Raw genomic sequence first — 19,217 nt, forward strand, 5'->3', positions numbered from 1 at the left:
AAAAAAAAAAAACCCAAAGAGGTAGATAAGAAAGAAATGGATATTTATATATATATTTATTATATTTATTTATTTACAAAAAAACAGTTCAGGGGCAACAAAAAGCTGTTATTTTGGTAAACTAGATATTTAAATTGTTGTTAGTTCGAATCTCACTTTGGTGCAACTTTTTAAAACGTTACTGCTTTAAAATAGGAAAAAAAAAAAACCAAAGAAAGTGTGTGTATATATATATATATATATATATATATATATATATATATATATATATATATATATTTATTGTATATAAAACACACCAAGAGTAGAGAACAAAACATAAAACACGAGTTCAGGGGCAATAAAAAACTGTTATTTTGGTAAACTAGATATTTAAATGTAAACTTTTATTTATAGTTATTAGTTCGAATCTCACTTTGATGCCACCCAAATAGGTACATAAGAAAGAAATGGAGTTTATTATGTATATATATATAAATAAATAAACTCCATTTCTTTCTTATCTACCACACCAAGAGTAGAGACTAAAACATGTGTTCAGGGGCAACAAAAGCACAATGACCTTTACAGAATGAGCTTTTACTGACCAATTATGTGAACACACACAAGCAGGTCCTTTGTTTTGTTTCACAGAGTCTCTAAAAAGATAAATCCTAACACAGACCATGTACCTCTATGTAAATGCACTAACATTTGTAAACAGTTTCAGATTTTAAGGTTTTCAGTCTTGACTCTGTAGTCTGTAACCTTGGTTAAGAACGTCAGGCTGATAGAACTGTAACCTCTGGTTCTGAAAAGTGAAGCCAATGCTTCCTGTGTTAAAGCTGCATTCTCTCTCCTGTCCACCAGGGGGCGACTCCTCTGGTTGTATAGAAGTCTATGAGAAAATGACTCTACTTCTCTCTTGATTTATTCCCTCAGTAAACATTGTAAACATGAGTTTATGGTCTCAATCTCTAGTTTCAAGTCTTCTTCAATACAGCATGATGTTCATTTAGTAAATGATGCTCCATTTAGAGTCAAACAGACCATAAAGCAGGTGACGCTTTAGGGCGGGGCTACACACTGATTGACAGCTCGACGCCACAGTCTCGGTGGTGACTATTGGGTGACTTGTGTTGCCTCTCCACGTCTTCTCCTTTATGACAGTAGGACTGCGTTGGGAAGCGGGGGTGATTTTTAATGCGCGTGTAAAACGGCTAGAAAAGTTTGATGCCCCGTATCGTAGGAAACTAATACTAAAAATGATTACTAAAGCGAATCAGAACAATAAAAGTCCTGTGTTCATTTATCACAAGGTGCAGCTTTACCTCCAGAGTCATTAAGCGATAACAGCTGGGCTCTGGTTGATAATAAATAGTGTAGTTTGACCTTTTGAACCAAGTGAATAAGAAAAAAAAAGAACTCAGCTTGTTTAGTTTACGGTGGATTTTGACTTTTGCAGCGTTGATTTAACTTCAGCAACTAGAAGTATTTGAAGCATCCGTCACATTAATAATATTCTTTACGTCTGCTGATCGAGGCCGGACCGCATTGATGTATTTTCACTTTAATTTATTGTTAATAAATATTGCCGGTTAGCTTTTGTTCAACACACGACACGTGGCTCCCTTCACTCTTTTATAGAAATTCATCTCAGTCAGCAGTTTGCCTCAGTCACCAAAAAAAAAAGTTTCTCTGCATTAATTCACTAGTGAATCTTGAATTACTGAAATGTGATTGAATGGTTAAAATGTTATAATAAAAAATGTGAAATGTGCTTTTTGTCATTTTTTATTTCCCAGTGTAATTTATTGGTATGACTCTGGTTTCCATTTACTGACTCGAGTCGGACTCTGCTTGTTTCAGACCGACTGTACAAACAGTGTTTACTCAGACTGACGCTGCAGCGCTTAGCAACAGCAGACTCCTTAAGTGTGCAGAGTTTAAAACGCAGCTTCTTTAACTAAACGCCAACAGATCCTCAAAGGGTTATCAGTGTTTTTTGTTTTTTCAACAAGCGAACGGAAAAAAAAAAACTTTTGAGGGTTTAAACTTTTGAGTGTGCGTGAATCAAACTCACAAGGTGTAAAGTTAAAGAGTAAAACTCGCCGATGTGACGTCTGGGTAAAGTACAAAGAGTGGTTTAAGGAAAAAAACCCTCTTTGGAGGTAAAAAGGCTCCTGAGGACTGGACTCTGTGACCTGTTTTTTTTTTTTTTTTTTTTTTTTTTTTTTTTTTAAACCCATAGTGCATCTTGGACATGTTTTTTTTTTTTCTCCCCTGACTTTGGGGAAAGATCACTAACTTCCTGAGATGTCTTTGCAGAAACGAAACCAACTGAATTATCCTGAAGATGACTTATTTTTATTTTTTTTCCGGCATATTTTCCCATCTTTTGGATCGATCGCCGTTGTAGTCGAACCCTTGGTGCGACTGCAGAGGAGTTTATTGGAGTATTTCCTCGATTTGATTTTGAATCCTGACTGAAGAGAAATCGGGACTGTGCAGATTTTATTTTTGTCTAAATCACCTTTTTCTTCACTTGGCACAGACTCTTTTTATTTTTGTCTGGTCGACATTTTTAACCTAATGTTTTTCACACAGGGTGGTGAGGGGGACACATTTGTAATTTTGACAGTTTGTTCTGAAATGTTGTTTTTTTAACCCCTGTTGTTTTCTAAACTTGTCGAGTTCTCTATTGCTCCAGGCCCCATCTGCCGAGAAGCTTCCAGTTTTGTACTTAGTGGATTCCATAGTGAAGAATGTTGGAGGAGAGTACCTTGCAGTGTTTGCTAAAAACCTAATCACTTCATTTATATGTGTCTTTGAAAAGGTACAGTTCTCTTTGCTGCCGTTTAGCATTGTTTCAAAACATTTAAGCACTCAAAGTTTTAGCTGCCCACTTCACTTCCCTCCTGTTTGTTGTGTTGCTTGCTTTTTATCTGTGGTCTCCTGCACTCTGCTCCTGTGTACTTAACACCATAAACGTAGCCCTGCTAATAAAGAGGGAGGTGGGATCATGCCATGCTTTTGAAACATTTATAAATCATTCTTTTTAACTCCATAAAGTGCTAAAACAGTTTAATTTTCACCTCTTTACCTGTAATGGACGTAGAGCTGCTTACACTTCTAAATACTTTTTTGTTGTGATGCTGCTGAAGTATTTTATTTTGTTGCTGGCTGTGGACCAAGTCATGTCCTTTTGTTTGTAGGTGGACGAAAGCACTAGAAAGAGTTTGTTCAAGTTGCGATCGACGTGGGACGACGTGTTTCCTCTGAAGAAGCTGTACGCGTTGGACGTGCGGGTCAACTCCGTGGACCCGGCGTGGCCCATCAAGCCGCTGCCGCCCACCGTCAACGCCAGCATTCACGTCAACCCCAAGTTTTTAAAACAGGTGTGTATGTGCTGATCTCAATAGGTCTGGTTGGTGACGTCCGGTTTTACGAACCTGCACCCACAAAGCTCCGAAACCGTTGCCATCTCCAAGTCCTATGTTCAAACACAGTCTCTGGTTTAAGCCGGGTTCTCTGCTCTTGAAACTCAAATCCAGCAGAGGAAAAGTCTTTGCCCCGGTTGGGCCATCAGGGCAAGGATTTCACAATAAAATAAACATTTAGATGTTAAAAACACAGTGCATACTGTTTAATTTATATAAGTGTAAGTAATGTTTGTGAGCAGCTTTACTTTCCTGTTTGTTCAGATGTCATTTGTAATGTTTTCGTGTGAAAAAATGAACAAAGTTCAAGCTCTCAAAGGTTTTTTAGTTTTATATTTTCTAGATGTGTAACTTTCAACAGTGAGTGAGAGGTTTCTCTTTGAGTGAGAAGTATGTTCATCAACAGTAATGATCAGTGGGTAATTTAACTTATTTATTTTATAACCCAGAATAATTTTGTCATTCAACGTTGCTCTGAAAAGTCTTAAATCTCATGATGATCAGTTCACTGACATTTAAGAAAAAGAAAAGCGGCTAAAACATCTGAGAGACTGAACCAGAGAAAATGTTTTCCTTCGTCTTCTGTGGACTGATCAATAAATCAATAATGTGTATGATATGATGTGTATGTCAAATCACTAGCAGACAGACTTCCTTTTAAAAAAGAAGCATTCATCTCACAATAATTCACTCGTACGTTTTCACTTTCTACGTCAAATTTGAACAAAAACTTAATTGAATTCTCAACGGTGTTTATATTTGTGCCATTATTTTACATTAATATTTATCTCCTGTTGGAGGAATCTAAAGCTGTGAGATGAGTGTAGAGGAGAAGTAGAATCATCCTCTTCGTCCTTCTGACCGTCTTCATCCTCTGTTTCTCCAGTCTGAGGAGGCTCCCTCTCCACAGCCTTCTCCCACTCAGCCGACACCACCGCCGGCGCCAACGCCACCACCACCCGCGGCCCCGCCGGTCCCGGTCCCCGTCCCTGTCGCGGCCGCCACTGCCAGCCAGACCAGCCTGACCCAGGAGCAGCTGATCCGACAGCAGCTGCTGGCCAAACAGAAACAGCTTCTGGAGCTTCAGCAGAAGAAGATCGAGCTGGAGCTGGAGCAGACCAAAGCACAGCTGTAGGAACGCTGAGGGCTGCTGATGAATCTGATCCCAAATCTGCTGTTCGTTTGAAATATCTGATTGTCAAAGTATTTAAAAAAACAAAAAGCTGTTTGTATTTTCAGCAGAATCAGGCTTTGATAAAGAGAGAACACAAAGATCCAAAGAGGAGCTGCATTTACTCCAGTAGATTCCATACAGAGTTAGGTCAAAAGAAGATAATCTTTAGCTGACTTTAGTTTAGAATGTATGTTGGAACTTTTTTTATTGCTGCCCAAGAAAGACTATTTGTTTACTTACAAGAATAATAAAGCAATATCCATTCTCTCCTCTTTTCTCACAAAATGTTTCAAAACTAACCATTAAGAGTATCAATAAAGAACCAAAAAACCAAAGCACCAACAGTTGTTTGTTTTGTCTGCAGACCGGCGTGTTTGTGATCCCGACATCGACTTCGGCCTCGTCTCCGTCAGCGCAGAGCGCAGCGACAAAGACCGTCGCCCCAACTGCTCCCGTGGTCCGACCGTGGATCCCTCCTCCGGCTCAGACGGAAGCCAAGCCCCCGACCAGAGACCCTCGTCTGAACCGCCTTGGCCCCCCAGCTTCCTCCCAGGCCAAAGAACAGCCTGCTGGGAAGAAAGATGGCCTCGCCACAACAGGAAGTCCGGTCCTCACGCCCGAGAAATCCAGCCGGCCGGACAAAGTCAAAACCCCGCGGAAAGAAGCGTTGGAGGAGAAGGCCAAGTCCAAATCTCCGTCTCCGATGGCCAAAGTGGTCCAGAGTAAAAACAAGGTGGAGGCTGAGATCCAGAAGTCAGCTGACGGCACCAAGAAAGACCCGCGGCTGAAGAAACGTCCACAGGACAAAACCGGCGAGGCCAAAGACGAGGAGCTGAAGGAGAAGAAACGATGCCCCGACAAGAAGGAGCGCGAGGAGGCTCCTCGAGGAGTCGACCCCCCGAGGTCCAACAAGGGGAAGCTGGCGAACGGCTCGGTGGGAAAACACGAGCGCGCCGAGTCCACGGAGAAGCTCGAGTTCAAGACCGGAGGCAACGCCCGCACACACGCCAGGAAACGCACCCGCTCGCGGTCCAGGTCCCGCTCGCCCTCCGCCGTCGCCGGCGCCTCCCCGAAGAGGAAGGACCGGCCCAAGAGCAGAGCCAGGAGCAGCTCCTTGTCCCCGTCGCCGTCTCACAAACCCGGCAAACCCAGGAGGGTCCGCGCAGACGAACCGGATCACGTCAAGCCCGGCCGAGGGGACCGACCCGCACCCAAGAAGAACCAATCAGAGAGCAGGAGGTCAAAGAGGCCGGCGGAGGACCGGCACTCCGAGTCCAGAGACGCTCACTCCCCACGGAGCCACGACGGAGGAGGCAAGGAGGCCAAGGAGGCTCCTCACCGCTGGAGGAGCGGTTGGGACGAGAACAAACAGTGAGTCCATCCACTCAGTAAACGTTTCCCGTGTTGTGTTCACAAACTGATCCTAAAAACCGTGATGTCCAACCTCTCTGGTACACGACGAATGTGTCACAAGCTGCTGAAATCTGTCTTCAAATATCTGCTTGGATTCAAATCTTTTATCAGATTGTTCCTGATTTAAGATTTAACCAAATTTAGACACAGAATGAAAAAACACGATTCTGATCATCTCTGAATCGTTCATTCACATCTTGTCTTTGACATATGAAAGTAAACAGATTATCTTTGTGTTTTTGTACTGATGCAGATTCTTTAGACTGCAGGACATTTAAACAGTTTTCTGCAAAATTCTAACAGTTAAAAAACATAATAATCAAGTCATAATTATTTGGATCACATATTGTTATTTTATATTTTGATTTAAACCAGTCTTACAACTTAAATGTCACTGAAAGCAGCCTTTAGTGGTTTGTTTACACTTCATACTGGATTCACACTATGAATCAAAGCCCCTGATAGGTTTATTTTGTGGTTTCTTGGATCGAGTAAAGATCACAGCTGTTCTCTTCGTATAAAACCGAGTCTGTGTTTCCTCTTCAGCCCGAAGCTGCCGGAGGAACCTCACGTGAAGCCGGGACCTCCGAGACACAAACCGTACGGCACCCCGACCCGCCCCGCCACCCCCGGACCCCCAAGCATCGCCTCAGCGTGGACGCAAACCTGCAGATACCTGAAGTCCTAAACTCCGCCTCCAAGAAGGACCTGCTGCGGAGGGTACGAACACAACTCACGCCCATTTACTGTAGATCTCCAGATCAAATGCAGGAGGAAAATCTTCAAACTTAAACTGCTTCATATCAGCTCTATGTCACAAATCCTGTTTTAAAAATATTAAACTGAGTTTTAGTGTCAAACTCTGCACATAAAGCATTCAGAGTCCTAAAGGTCTTTACATTCCTGACCCGCAGAATTCCTAGACATTAAAGACGATGGAAGACTCCACTCTTCAGTGTTCCTCTTGATCTTCCGTTAACAGTCTTCCTGTTTGTTTTCTGTCTCCAGGCCAGTAAGCGTCTGGAGAGCGGGGAGATTTCCCAGGATGAGTTCCTGGACATGGCCCACCAGATCAAACACTTCTTCCAGTACCAGGAGGAGAAGCAGCAGCGCTCCGACAGCTGGGACGACGACGCCACCGCCGCCGACTTCCCCGCCAAGAAGCTTCAGCTGCTGAGCTCGCCGCCCTCCGCTGCGCCGCGGGGCATGGACGCGGCGGAGCTGTCGTACTACGAGCACAAGTCCAAACTGAGGAAGACGCAGGTCAACCGCCGAGCTGCCGGGGAGGAGTGGGACGGCGAGGAGAGTCCGGAGGAGGGCGAGGGGGTCGGGCCGGGCGTGAAGACGGGCGCCGTCCGCAGTGCCGCACACACGCCGTCACATAAAAGCAGCCGGGCGCCGAGGGAGCGGCAAGGTGAGCCGAGGGTCGGGATGGGTGTTTAGGATTTTAACGACATCACTTATCGGCTCTTTTTGATTATTTTGTGAGGTTAAAAAAAGTATTAAGAAATTAATCAACATTTCTTTATTTCTCTTGTATGTAAACAAATATTTATTTAGCAGCAACACAAGAAACAAACTAAAATATATTTAGTCTTTGTTCTGAATATTAATTCTTGATGTTACAGGTGAGAGGAGGAGCAAAGAGCTGGAGGAGCCTCGGCTGATCGAGGAATACAACCACGGCAAAGAGTTCCCCACCTTGAAATCTCTACCGGGGCTTCGCTTCAGGAGGAGAGCCGACCCCAGAGAGCCCAGTGAGTCCGCCGCCGCCGCCAACACGCCCGCCACCAGCAGTCTTATCTGTCTGAACGTGATCTGTGAAGCCGCTTATTATCTGTCACCTGTCGTCTTTATCCACAGAGAGGTCAGAGGTCAGGTTCTGGAGCAGCGGGGTGTCAGGGTCTCGATCAGTGACACTTCAGCAGGGTTAGAGACTCTTCTAAAGAGATCACAGTTTACACATTTAGTTAGGAGTTCCATCAGAGCCGACTCACCAGGAGATCATGGTAGTTGTAGTCCGTTATTCCAGAGAAGCAGAGTTTAGGATGGTGGAAGTTCTGTAGTTTATATCCAACACCTACATTCACAACATGTTGAGATGTTCACTGACGGTCAGAAAAACGTCTTCATGAGTTTTTATCTGTTTCCAGGTGAGCGGGAGTGGAACTCGCCGCTGACGGAGCGGCCGCGCTCGACGAACGCGAGGAGCAGAAGAGCGGCTACGACGCCCCGCGGGGTTACGGCCCGCCTGCCGACTCCAGAATCCCCGACCCGCGGAGGCCTGAGGGGCCCCCAGCCGCCGGCACCGTGGTCCACAGGAACTGTCCGAGCCCGGTGGGTCTGGGGCGCCGGCGGCCCCCAGGTTCGAGCGCGAGCGCCTTTCGCCCCTGAAGGACGCGGCGGAGATGAGCCCAATCCCTCGCTTCGAGAGCCCCAACAGCGAGCACTCCGACGACGGGCCCCTGAACCTGGACGCCCCCGCTCCTCACGCTCCCCCAAATCCATCCTGAAGGCGCCCGTCCGCGTGGGACCGCTGACCTCGGTCCGGCAGCACAGCGACTCCCGGGACACACGCCTCCCCATGACGGAGGACACCCGCCGCCCCGGTACGACGGGCCGGGACACATGGGCCCCGCCAGACCGCACCCTCCGGGGTGGTACGAAGGCGGCGGCCCCGGTCGCTACGACGACCCGTCCCGGTTTGAAGGGCCTCACCACCAGGGTCCCGGCAGGTTCGACGGCGGCGGTCCGCCTCACCACAACATGCCAGAGAGGTTCGACGGACCCCACATGTCTCACGGTCCAATGAGAGGCGGGGAGGGTTTGGGGCGCTACGACGGTCCGCCTCACCCTCAGGGCCCCGGGAGGTTTGATGGTCCTATCGGTCAGCAGCCCCCGTGAGGTTCGAGGGGCCGGGACCCGGGCCGGGTCACTTCGAGGGCCCCATGCAGCGTTTTGACGCACCACGGTGCTTCGACAACAACATGGCTCCTGGCTCTGGACCAATGGGCTTCCAGCAGCAGCGGCCCATGCGCTTCGACGGCCCGATGAGGTTTGAGGGACACGGTCCGATGCGCTTCGACGGCCCCGTTCAGCCGGGACCCAGGTTTGACGTGCCCCATCAGGGCGGTCCCCCGCTCTACGAGGGCCCCCTGAGGTTCAACCCCCAGCACAACCTGCAGCCCCCCATGAGACAGATGGCTCCGCCCATCTACGACAACGCCATCGCCCCGCAGCAGAGCTTCAACATGAACCCCCAGCGCTTCCCGGAGCCCATGAACTCTCAGTTCCCCGCCGGGCCGATGGCGTTCTCGGCTCAGTCGGCCGGAAACTTCAACATGCAGCCGGCTCCGCCCTTCAGCCAGCCAGGCCCCGCCCCCTTCTACAACCCTGCCGCCCCCGCCGTTGGCATGCAGCAGACGGTGAGTCGATCACTAAAACACACACATTGTTTTAAATCAAGAGTTCACGTGAGACTGCAAAGAGGAGTTCTCATATTTGAGAGTAAAACAAATATTTATACATTAAGATTTCTTAAAGTTCTAAATGTGACCAGGAAGTAACCTCCGGTTCTGGAAAGTGAAGTCACTGCTTCCTGTCTTAAAGCTGCATTCTCTCTCCTGTCCACCAGGGGGCGACTCCTCTGGTTGTATAGAAGTCTATGAGAAAATGACTCTACTTCTCTCTTGATTTATTCCCTCAGTAAACATTGTAAACATGAGTTTATGGTCTCAATCTCTAGTTTCAAGTCTTCTTCAATACAGCATGATGTTCATTTAGTAAATGATGCTCCATTTAGAGTCAAACAGACCATAAAGCAGGGGATGCTTTAGGGCGGGGCTACACACTGATTGACAGGTCGACACCAGAGACGTATACGGTGTCTCTACGTCACTCCTCCTCAGTCCATATATGGTCACGTCCTGTTCTCTGGTTGCAAAAAACATGGCAAATTTGAACTCGAGCCTTAAAAAGGATTATGTTGTTAAAAATAACCGTAAACTTACAGCCTTCACAGAGCAGCGTCCTGTAGTCTTCTTCTTCTCTTCTTCAAACTGTAGTTTTCAGAGGCGTCTTTGTTGTATTTTAAGCCTGTAGGATCCGTTCTATAACGTTCTGTTTGTTTGCAGGTGAACATGTTGGGGAACCTCAACCAGCCCTTCCTGCCTCAGAACCCAGTGCCTTTCGGTCAGCAGAGTAAGTTCTGACATTTGGTGTTAATGTCAATGAATTCAGAGATGGAAGTGTTGTCTGAGCGCTTTGTTTGTGTCCCTGCAGCTCCACAGGTTGCTCCTCCAGAGAACCACTTCGGTCAGGTCGACGTCAACGACCTGCTGACCAAACTCATCTCCAACGGCATCATCAAACCGTCGCAGCCCGACGCCGCGCCGACCAGCAGCGCCGGTCAGTCCAGAGCTTTGTCTTTATGTCTGAACGTGCCGCCGTCTTTTAATAAAGTTATTAAATGTACATGTTTCCAATATTTTACCCAGAACCTACGTCCACGCCTCCGGTAGCTGCGCCCGCGGCGGCGGTGGTGGTGGAGGAGGAGGAAGAGGAGGTGGAGGAGGAGGAGGATGACGACCTCCCAGACCTCACCAGCTTCACCGTCGACGACATGAAGCAGTGAGTCTTCTGATATTTCATGTCAAACATTTATTGGTTCAGCTCCAACAAATATGATATCATATCATTACAAACAGAATAATTGTTCAGTTCGACTGTTTGTCGGAAACTTTGGGCATTTTTTTATTGATAATGAAACGTTATTTGCGATCACCTGTTCCACGATGTTTTGGGAAAAAGAAATCGGTCTGAAATCAAACAATCTTATGTCAGAAATAGAATAATTAGATACATATGATCTTTTATTTAGGGGCCGATTTACAGAAGAAACACTCAATCGGGTTGATCGGCATCAATGCGCTCTGGTATCGATCTCTGATTGTTGCTTTATGAACAACCAGCAGGAGGAGAGCTAGTTCACGTTAGCTGTTAGCAGCCAACTGGCTAAACAACATTTGGAACAACCAACTTAATCAGACACATAGACCTTTTTACATTGTAATTAATTCCCATCATGCATCTGAGATTAATCACAGTGACTGACAGCACTGATTCTGTCTGTAACAGTCCTGTTGCTAACGGAGCTAACGGAGCTAACCGCTAACGTACGGAGGTTCCATTCAGTTACACTGTGGTGCGTTCAAGCGCCAAACAGAGTATTGGGCAAAGGTTAATTACAAAGTTTTCATGATGTGTTCAGATGTCAACTTGTGAAATGTAGCTTTTGTTGAGAAAATTGAATTCATTTAGTTAATAAGATGTTTTCAGATTAATATAAAATAGATATTGGAGATGAATTATGATGTTTAACTTCCTAACACTAGCTCTAAGCAGATTATAATAAGTCATTAAAACTAATAATGCTGCAAAAATGTTTTTATCAAAGGATAAATTATTAATATAAATACAACCATTTATTTTATTTTCATTTGAATTATGCGTTTTTATGCAAATAACCACTATATATGACAATAACAAAATACAAAGACATTTAGGTTTCTTTGGTCCAAATATCTGTTTATTGTCAATTTATTTAATTTTGTTTAATAGTCTTCGTTACTAGTTTGTCTATCGGGGAAGTAAAATAGCTTTTTACTCAAAGAACTATCAAATCTGAATTTAAATCCCTGACTGTTTCCTTCCGTTTGATTGGTCGGTGTTGTGACGCTCTCTGTCCGTCGGGTTATTTCGTCCCTCAGGCGCTTCGAGAGCGTGGTGACCAAGCTGTACTCGGGGAACCAGTGCTGCCTGTGCAGCATGAGGTTCACCGCCGCGCAGACCGACCTGTACGCCGACCACCTGGACTGGCACTTCAGGCAGAACCACGCCGGCAAGGTGGCCAGCAAGAAGATCACGCACCGCCGCTGGTACTACGGCCTCCGGGTGAGAAACTCAGACCGCTAAAAACCACTCAGAGCTCGCCGCCATGACGTTTAAACTCACCCCCGTGTTTGTGTTCGTGTTCCCCGTCAGGACTGGGTCGAGTTCGAGGAGATCGCCGACCTGGAGGAGCGAGCAAAGAGTATTTTCTTTGAGAAGGAGAGCGAGGAGGAGGTCCAGAAGAGCCAGCAGGCCGCCAAGGAGAAGGAGTTCCAGAGCGTGAAGGCCACCAAGGACCAAGTGGGAGAGGTGAGACACACGGACGTTTATCCTCCGCGGGACAAACGCACACGTCAGCTGCTGCAAAGCCTTTATTTAAATCAGTTTATCCGGGTTTTAAACGAGTAATATGTTGAATAAACGCAGTGGAGTATGATGTACAGTAAGATGGAAATTCATAACGAAGTCGTGAGTAAATGGATTGTTCATTGTCCGTTATGTGATTAGCTGGTGGTCTGTACGGTGGCCCGCAGGGACAAATCAAACCTTTAATAACACGTTTCTTTATTTTATTCAGCTCACATTTTGTTTCACGTTACTGAAGGAAAAAAGAGGATTTCCAATAATAAAAATGGAACATGTGAGCGGTCAATAAATAAATAAAGCTAACATGTTGTTGTTTTTTTCTCCTGCAGTCGTGTGAAATCTGTCAGGAGCCGTTTGAGACGTACTGGGTGGAGGAGGAGGAGGACTGGTTCCTGAAGGACGCACTCAAGGTCGACGAAAAGGTACGACACCCCAGAACCACCAAGACTGCAAACCTGCAGAACAATGTTAATAACAAATATTAGTAATGTAGGTAAAAATGTCCCATTAATTCTAGTCCCAATTAAATGTCCGAAGATATTACTAAAGTGACCATTTTACTAAAAAAGTCCCAAATATTTTAGCAATATGTACAAAGAATATTGGTAATTAAAAGAAAGTCACATTAATTCTAGTTCAATATCGTCCCAATTCTTCCACGAAACAATATTAGTAAAATGTTGATAAAAATGTCCAATAAATATTAGTAAAATGTTGATAAAGTGTTGAAAAAATATAGGTAAAATTTTCAAAGAATACTTTTTTAAGTTTTGATAAAAAAATATCCCCAAAAAATACTTATCTAAGTATTTGTAAAACTTTGAATACAAATATCGTCTTGAATGCACTCATCAAAGCGCACAATATTCCCACTGGCACTGAACGCCTCATTTCTCCTTTCTGAACGTGAACTTTAATCACTTTTATATTTTTGTTTCTGAAACAATCAGTGGATTAATAAAAGTTGATAAAACCAAAAATACATTTAATCTTTTACTTATGTGGCGGTAAACTGAAAATCTTCCGGTTTTGTTTAAAATAAGATGTTTTGAAGTTTCCTTAGGCTGCAATAATAATTGATAATTTATCATGAAATGAATCAAAGTTTTAAAATGTTTTCTGTCTGTTTATGGTTTAAACGTCAAATTAATTCTTTATTATTTCACAATAATTAATGAAACATTTTAAAATGCCGCACAATGTGTGTTAACTCGCTAAACTTAGATGAAAGTCTGGAAGAATTGTGTATTTTAAAAAATCTTTTATTCAACTATCTTAATGATCTCTGTCAATAATTCAATAAATGTATTTTCTCTCCACAGAACTTCCATCCCGCCTGTTTTGAAGATTATAAAAATGTAAGTACCTTTTTTTAAAATGATGATAACCTGAGTAATAATTATAAATGACCCGTCAGACGTTTGACCGACTCCGTTTGTCTCCTCAGACGTCGTCCTACCTCGACGTCACGCCGTCGCCCAAAAAGGTGCTCGCTGATCACCCGCTGAGCGCCTTCATAAAGAGGGAAGAGGAGGAGGAGGAGGAGGAGGGCACTTCCTGTGCTGTTGTAGCCGCCGCCGTCGCTGCTGCTGCTAACGCCGCCGCCGCTGCTAACGCCGTCGCCGCCTCAGTGAAACAGGAAGTAGAGTCTGAGGCGAGCGAGCCAGCTGCTGTGAAGACGGAGGAGGAGGAGGTTTTAACGGACGAGTGTGATCAGAACAAAGCGTAACACACGGCTGCTCTCGGCGTCACCGTTTCCTTGGCGACAGAGGAAGAGTGTTTTTTAGCGCGGAGGCCGGGTCCTCCTCAGCGACATAAACTTAAATACATTTTTGTATTTGGAATCTGCGTGACCATTTCCGGTCTCCTGTTTTCTCTGTGAATTGAAACTGTTTATTTAAAAAAAAAAAGAAATGCTTTGTTTCCTTTTTTTTTTGGCTAAGAGATGTAAATGATTTAATTTATAAATTAAAGTATTTTTTGGTATCTCTGGTGTAACAGTGATTGAATCCTAACAGCGGCCCGTCTGCCGCCTGTTAGTCTGTGAATAGTTTGATTGGTCGGTTAAGTGATGGCTGCAGGTGTTGAGTTGTTTGGCCTCGTTAAAGGTAAGCATCATCCGATTGGACGACTGAAGACTCCACCTGCTCGTCAGGAATCGTTTTCTCCGGAGGCTCCAAGTCGGCTTTTTGTTTTTTCTTCTTCCTATTTTTGTTTTTCTTTGGTTTTCAATAAAAGAATCTGAAACTTAGTTTGTGTGAACGTTGATTGTTCTTTGATGCTCCCAGTTCTATTGTCATTTAGATTTCAAAACTTTAAACTAATAAAGGTTTAGTGAATTTAAAGTTCTTGTTCTGGTTTTTTTATTTCACGTGTCGTTTGTTGGTTTTTAATACAGGAAAGAAAGTTTAAATCGTAACGTCTTGAAGATCTTCATCAGATCAAACCCAGATGTATAAAACAGGAAACGGACTTCAAGCTGTTTTCTGTTTGATTAGTATTTCATGAGCAATATTTTTATTAAACTATAACTTTCTACAACTTTTTCAATATCATGCTCCATGTTGCTCGTATAACTTCTTATACGCTTTGTAATTTTTATAAATAAAACGATTATTTAATCTGTTTTTTTCTACTTTAGTTTTTTTTTTTACTCTATTAAATCACATTACTGTTATTTGTATCTATTTTGCACTGGTGTATCATAGTATTATTTATATACATTTAATTATTCTATTTTTCATACGTGTTTATATTATATTTTGTTTTTTTACCGCTATAATTCTTAATGAAACTCTGGCACAAGAGTTTCTTTTGGGATTAATAAGTAAAGTAAGTGTTTGACGTTATCTGTTGATTTCAGCTCCGCTTTCAACACAATAGTCCCCCAAAAACTGGTAAACAAACTCAATAACCTTGGATTATCCACTTCACTGCTCACGGATTATGGACTTCCTCACAAAGAGGCCACAAACCGTCAGAATGGGCAACCGCACATCCTCCACCCTCATCCTCCACCCTCACCCTGAACACAGGAGCAGGGCTGTGTGCTCAGTCCTGCCCTTTTCACCCTTTACACCCATGACTGCACACCCATCCACTCTAACACTGTAGTGAAGTTCGCTGATGACTCCACTATAGTAGGACTGATATCAGACAACGAGGAGGCGCTCTACAGAGAGGAGGTGCAACATCTGGTGGAGTGGTGTACTGACAATCACCTGCTCCTTAACACTACAAAAACCAAAGAGATCATCGTGGATTTCAGGAGAACCAGGAAGACCACACCTCCACCTCTCCACATAAACGGTGAGGAGGTGGAGGGTGTAAGTGAATCCACATCACAAAGGATCTGACATGGGCCCTTAACACCTCCCACCTGGTGGAGAAAGCCCAACAGAGGCTCTTCTTCTTGAGGAAACTCCAAAAAGCCAAACTCCCCTCTCAGCTCCTGGTCAACTTCTACAGGAGCACCAGAGAGTCAATCCTCTGCCACTGCGCCACCCTGTGGTACACCAGCTGCACAGCAGAGAACCGGAGAGACCTGGCCCGGGTAGTTAGAACAGCTCAGAGGATCGCAGGAACCAAGCAAGGACCCAACCCATCGGAGAGAAGGTACAGAACAATAAAAACTCACACAAACAGACTGAGGAACAGCGTCTTCTCCAGAGCTGTGGCCTGCTGTACATAGTAATGTTTTCATTCCTTTTGTGTATTTTTATCAGTATATTGTTGTTATTGTGTTGTATATTGTTGTTATTGTGTTGTATATTGTTGTTATTGTGTTGTATATTGTTGTTATTGTGTTGTATATTGTTGTTATTGTGTTGTATATTGTTGTATATTGTTATTATTGTGTTGTATATTGTTGTATATTGTTGTTATTGTTGTTATTGTGTTGTATATTGTTGTATATTGTTGTTATTGTTGTTATTGTGTTGTATATTGTTGTTATTGTGTTGTATATTGTTGTATATTGTTGTTTATTGTTGTTATTGTTGTTATTGTGTTGTATATTGTTGTTATTGTTGTTATTGTTGTATATTGTTGTTATTGTTGTATATTGTTGTATATTGTTGTATATTGTTGTATATTGTTGTTATTGTTGTTATTGTGTTGTATATTGTTGTATATTGTTGTATATTGTTGTTATTGTTGTATATTGTTGTATATTGTTGTTATTGTGTTGTTATTGTGTTGTATATTGTTGTTATTGTTGTTATTGTTGTTATTGTGTTGTATATTGTTGTATATTGTTGTATATTGTTGTTATGTGTTGTATATTGTTGTATATTGTTGTTATTGTTGTATATTGTTGTTATTGTTGTTATTGTGTTGTATATTGTTGTTATTGTGTTGTATATTGTTGTTATTGTTGTTATTGTTGTTATTGTTGTATATTGTTGTATATTGTTGTTATTGTCTTGTATATTGTTGTATATTGTTGTTATTGTTGTATATTGTTGTTATTGTCTTGTATATTGTTGTATATTGTTGTATATTGTTGTTATTGTCTTGTATATTGTTGTATATTGTTGTTATTGTTGTATATTGTTGTTATTGTTGTATATTGTTGTATATTGTTGTATATTGTTGTATATTGTTGTTATTGTTGTATATTGTTGTATATTGTTGTTATTGTGTTGTATATTGTTGTTATTGTTGTATATTGTTGTTATTTGTTGTATATTGTTGTTATTGTTGTTATTGTTGTATATTGTTGTTATTGTTGTTATTGTTGTATATTGTTGTTATTGTTGTATATTGTTGTTATTGTGTTGTATATTGTTGTTATTGTTGTATATTGTTGTATATTGTTGTTATTGTTGTATATTGTTGTTATTGTTGTATATTGTTGTATATTGTTGTATATTGTTGTATATTGTTGTATATTGTTGTATATTGTTGTATATTGTTGTTATTGTTGTATATTGTTGTTATTGTTGTTATTGTTGTATATTGTTGTATATTGTTGTATATTGTTGTATATTGTTGTTATTGTTGTATATTGTTGTTATTGTTGTATATTGTTGTATATTGTTGTATATTGTTGTATATTGTTGTTATTGTTGTATATTGTTGTATATTGTTGTATATTGTTGTTATTGTTGACCTTTACACGTGGACCAACCGACCGGTTTGTTCATGTTTGTCTCCTCTGACAGCTGATGGAACCTGACGTCATCATTAACTGACTCTACTGCAGTCTGGTGTGTTCCTGAACGCAACACACACAGTTTCCGTAGTGTAGTGGTTATCACGTTCGCCTCACACGCGAAAGGTCCCCGGTTCGAGACCGGGCGGAAACATGTTTTCTTTTCAACAGAAGGACATAGAAAATGTATCACTGACACCAGGAGAAGTTGTGGTTTTTTTCATTTTGTTCATAGTTAAAGAGATAAGAGAAAGATAAGATAAGATAAGATAACATAAGATAAGATAACATAAGATCAGAGGTGGAAAGTAATAATTACATTATCGCGTTATACAAATAAGTAGCACAAGATCAAAATTGTACTTATAATAAGTAAATTTTAACTACTTTTTAAAAGTGTAATTTTACTTTTACTTAAGTACATTTTTTTGGAGTATTGTACTTCATTGGTTACACTTATTGTACAGCACAAGCGTTACTGAGTAAAAAAAATCTTTATTAGAAACATAATAAACCGTTGGAACACGCAAGACCGGTAACCTGGTAGCAACGCCTTGTAAACAAACCTCGCAAAGCCCAATCCAGGGCTGAATCCGAATACTCGTACTTATATTAGTGTATTGTCATGTTATTAATTGTGGTCATGTGGTGTGAAGGAGCTGAAGAGCTGAGGGTGTCCTGCATGGGGGGGTGTTCTTCAGGGATGAATGACCACCTTGGCCATTCTGTAGTACGCCACAAATATAGCGCGTCCGAATGCTCAGTGTGCATTGTGTAGTGTTTCCGAATGTCAGTGTGCATTGTGTAGTACGGAACACGTTTCCGAATGCTCAGTGTGCATTGTGTAGTACGGGAAACGTTTCCGAATGCTCAGTGTGCATTGTGTAGTACGGAACACGTTTCCGAATGCTCAGTGTGCATTGTGTAGTACGGAACACGTTTCCGAATGCTCAGTGTGCATTGTGTAGTACGGAAAACGTTTCCGAATGCTCAGTGTGCCATCGGAACACGTTTCCGAATGCGTACTACCGCCACAGTATACACGGTAGGTCACTAACGAACGAAGAAGAGATGGCTGACCTTGACTCTACCAACAGCGGCTTAGAAAGACGTCATAGAAACGGCGAAAAAAAGATGACATTAAAAAGAGTGAAAAAGTAAAGTAAGTAATTAAGTAAAAAGAGACATTTTTAATTTAATAGCAACGATGACAAGACGGAAAACAATTTTGTTGTGTGAACACCCAGTGAGCACTGTGCTATGTGTCACAATGACAATGGGAATTTCCCAGGTGGGCTTTTGCACATCACAGTAGAGGCAGAAAACACTGATTGTAAAAAAGTAACTTTTTACTTTTACTCAAAGTACATTTTAAATTATTTACTTTTTACTTTTACTTGAGTAGATTTTTTGACCTAAATTTACTCGAAAACTTGAGTACAATTTCAACAGAGTAACAGTACTTGTACTTGAGTAAAATATTTTAGTACTCTTTCCACCTCTGGATAAGATAATCCTTTATTAGTCCCGCAGCGGGGACATGTACAGGATTACAGCAGCAGAGAGGAAACAAACAAGAGACATAGTAAATAAAACAAATAAAAAACACAAGATCAAAATTAGTATTATAAATAAGCAAATGAGCAATAAAAAACAGAAAGAACAGTAGAGATCCACAGTAAAAACTATATATACAGACAGAAATTATTATAACTATTGTATTGCATTGTGTTGCACTATTGTATTCGTTTATTGCAATTATTGTTTTCGTAGTAATTTGCCTCTGCATTATACTTTTGCT

General features: G+C 42.3%; 1 protein-coding gene and 1 non-coding gene across 2 annotated transcripts in view; both read left to right on the top strand.

Moving 5' to 3' along the window:
* pcf11 (PCF11 cleavage and polyadenylation factor subunit) overlaps window positions 1-14,247 on the top strand; it is a 15,277-nt gene extending 1,030 nt beyond the window's left edge. The window contains 23 exon segments of the mRNA XM_054625842.1: window positions 2,690-2,815; window positions 3,195-3,377; window positions 4,306-4,550; window position 4,735; window positions 4,958-5,964; window positions 6,553-6,629; window positions 6,632-6,726; window positions 7,015-7,420; window positions 7,635-7,763; window positions 8,160-8,198; window positions 8,201-8,355; window positions 8,358-8,505; window positions 8,508-8,567; window positions 8,570-8,905; window positions 8,908-9,431; window positions 10,140-10,206; window positions 10,288-10,413; window positions 10,503-10,635; window positions 11,775-11,958; window positions 12,049-12,204; window positions 12,591-12,683; window positions 13,584-13,619; window positions 13,709-14,247. Coding sequence (XP_054481817.1) covers window positions 2,690-2,815; window positions 3,195-3,377; window positions 4,306-4,550; window position 4,735; window positions 4,958-5,964; window positions 6,553-6,629; window positions 6,632-6,726; window positions 7,015-7,420; window positions 7,635-7,763; window positions 8,160-8,198; window positions 8,201-8,355; window positions 8,358-8,505; window positions 8,508-8,567; window positions 8,570-8,905; window positions 8,908-9,431; window positions 10,140-10,206; window positions 10,288-10,413; window positions 10,503-10,635; window positions 11,775-11,958; window positions 12,049-12,204; window positions 12,591-12,683; window positions 13,584-13,619; window positions 13,709-13,990 — 4,608 coding nt within the window. The 3' untranslated portion in view covers window positions 13,991-14,247.
* A 3,250-nt stretch (window positions 14,248-17,497) lies between these two features.
* trnav-cac (transfer RNA valine (anticodon CAC)) lies at window positions 17,498-17,570 on the top strand. Its single transcript has one exon. It is a non-coding gene; the product is annotated as a tRNA-Val (tRNA).
* The last annotated feature ends 1,647 nt before the right edge of the window (window positions 17,571-19,217 follow it).

The sequence above is a fragment of the Anoplopoma fimbria genome, chromosome 24 (assembly GCF_027596085.1).
Source record: "Anoplopoma fimbria isolate UVic2021 breed Golden Eagle Sablefish chromosome 24, Afim_UVic_2022, whole genome shotgun sequence".
NCBI classification, from domain to species: Eukaryota; Metazoa; Chordata; class Actinopteri; order Perciformes; family Anoplopomatidae; genus Anoplopoma; species Anoplopoma fimbria.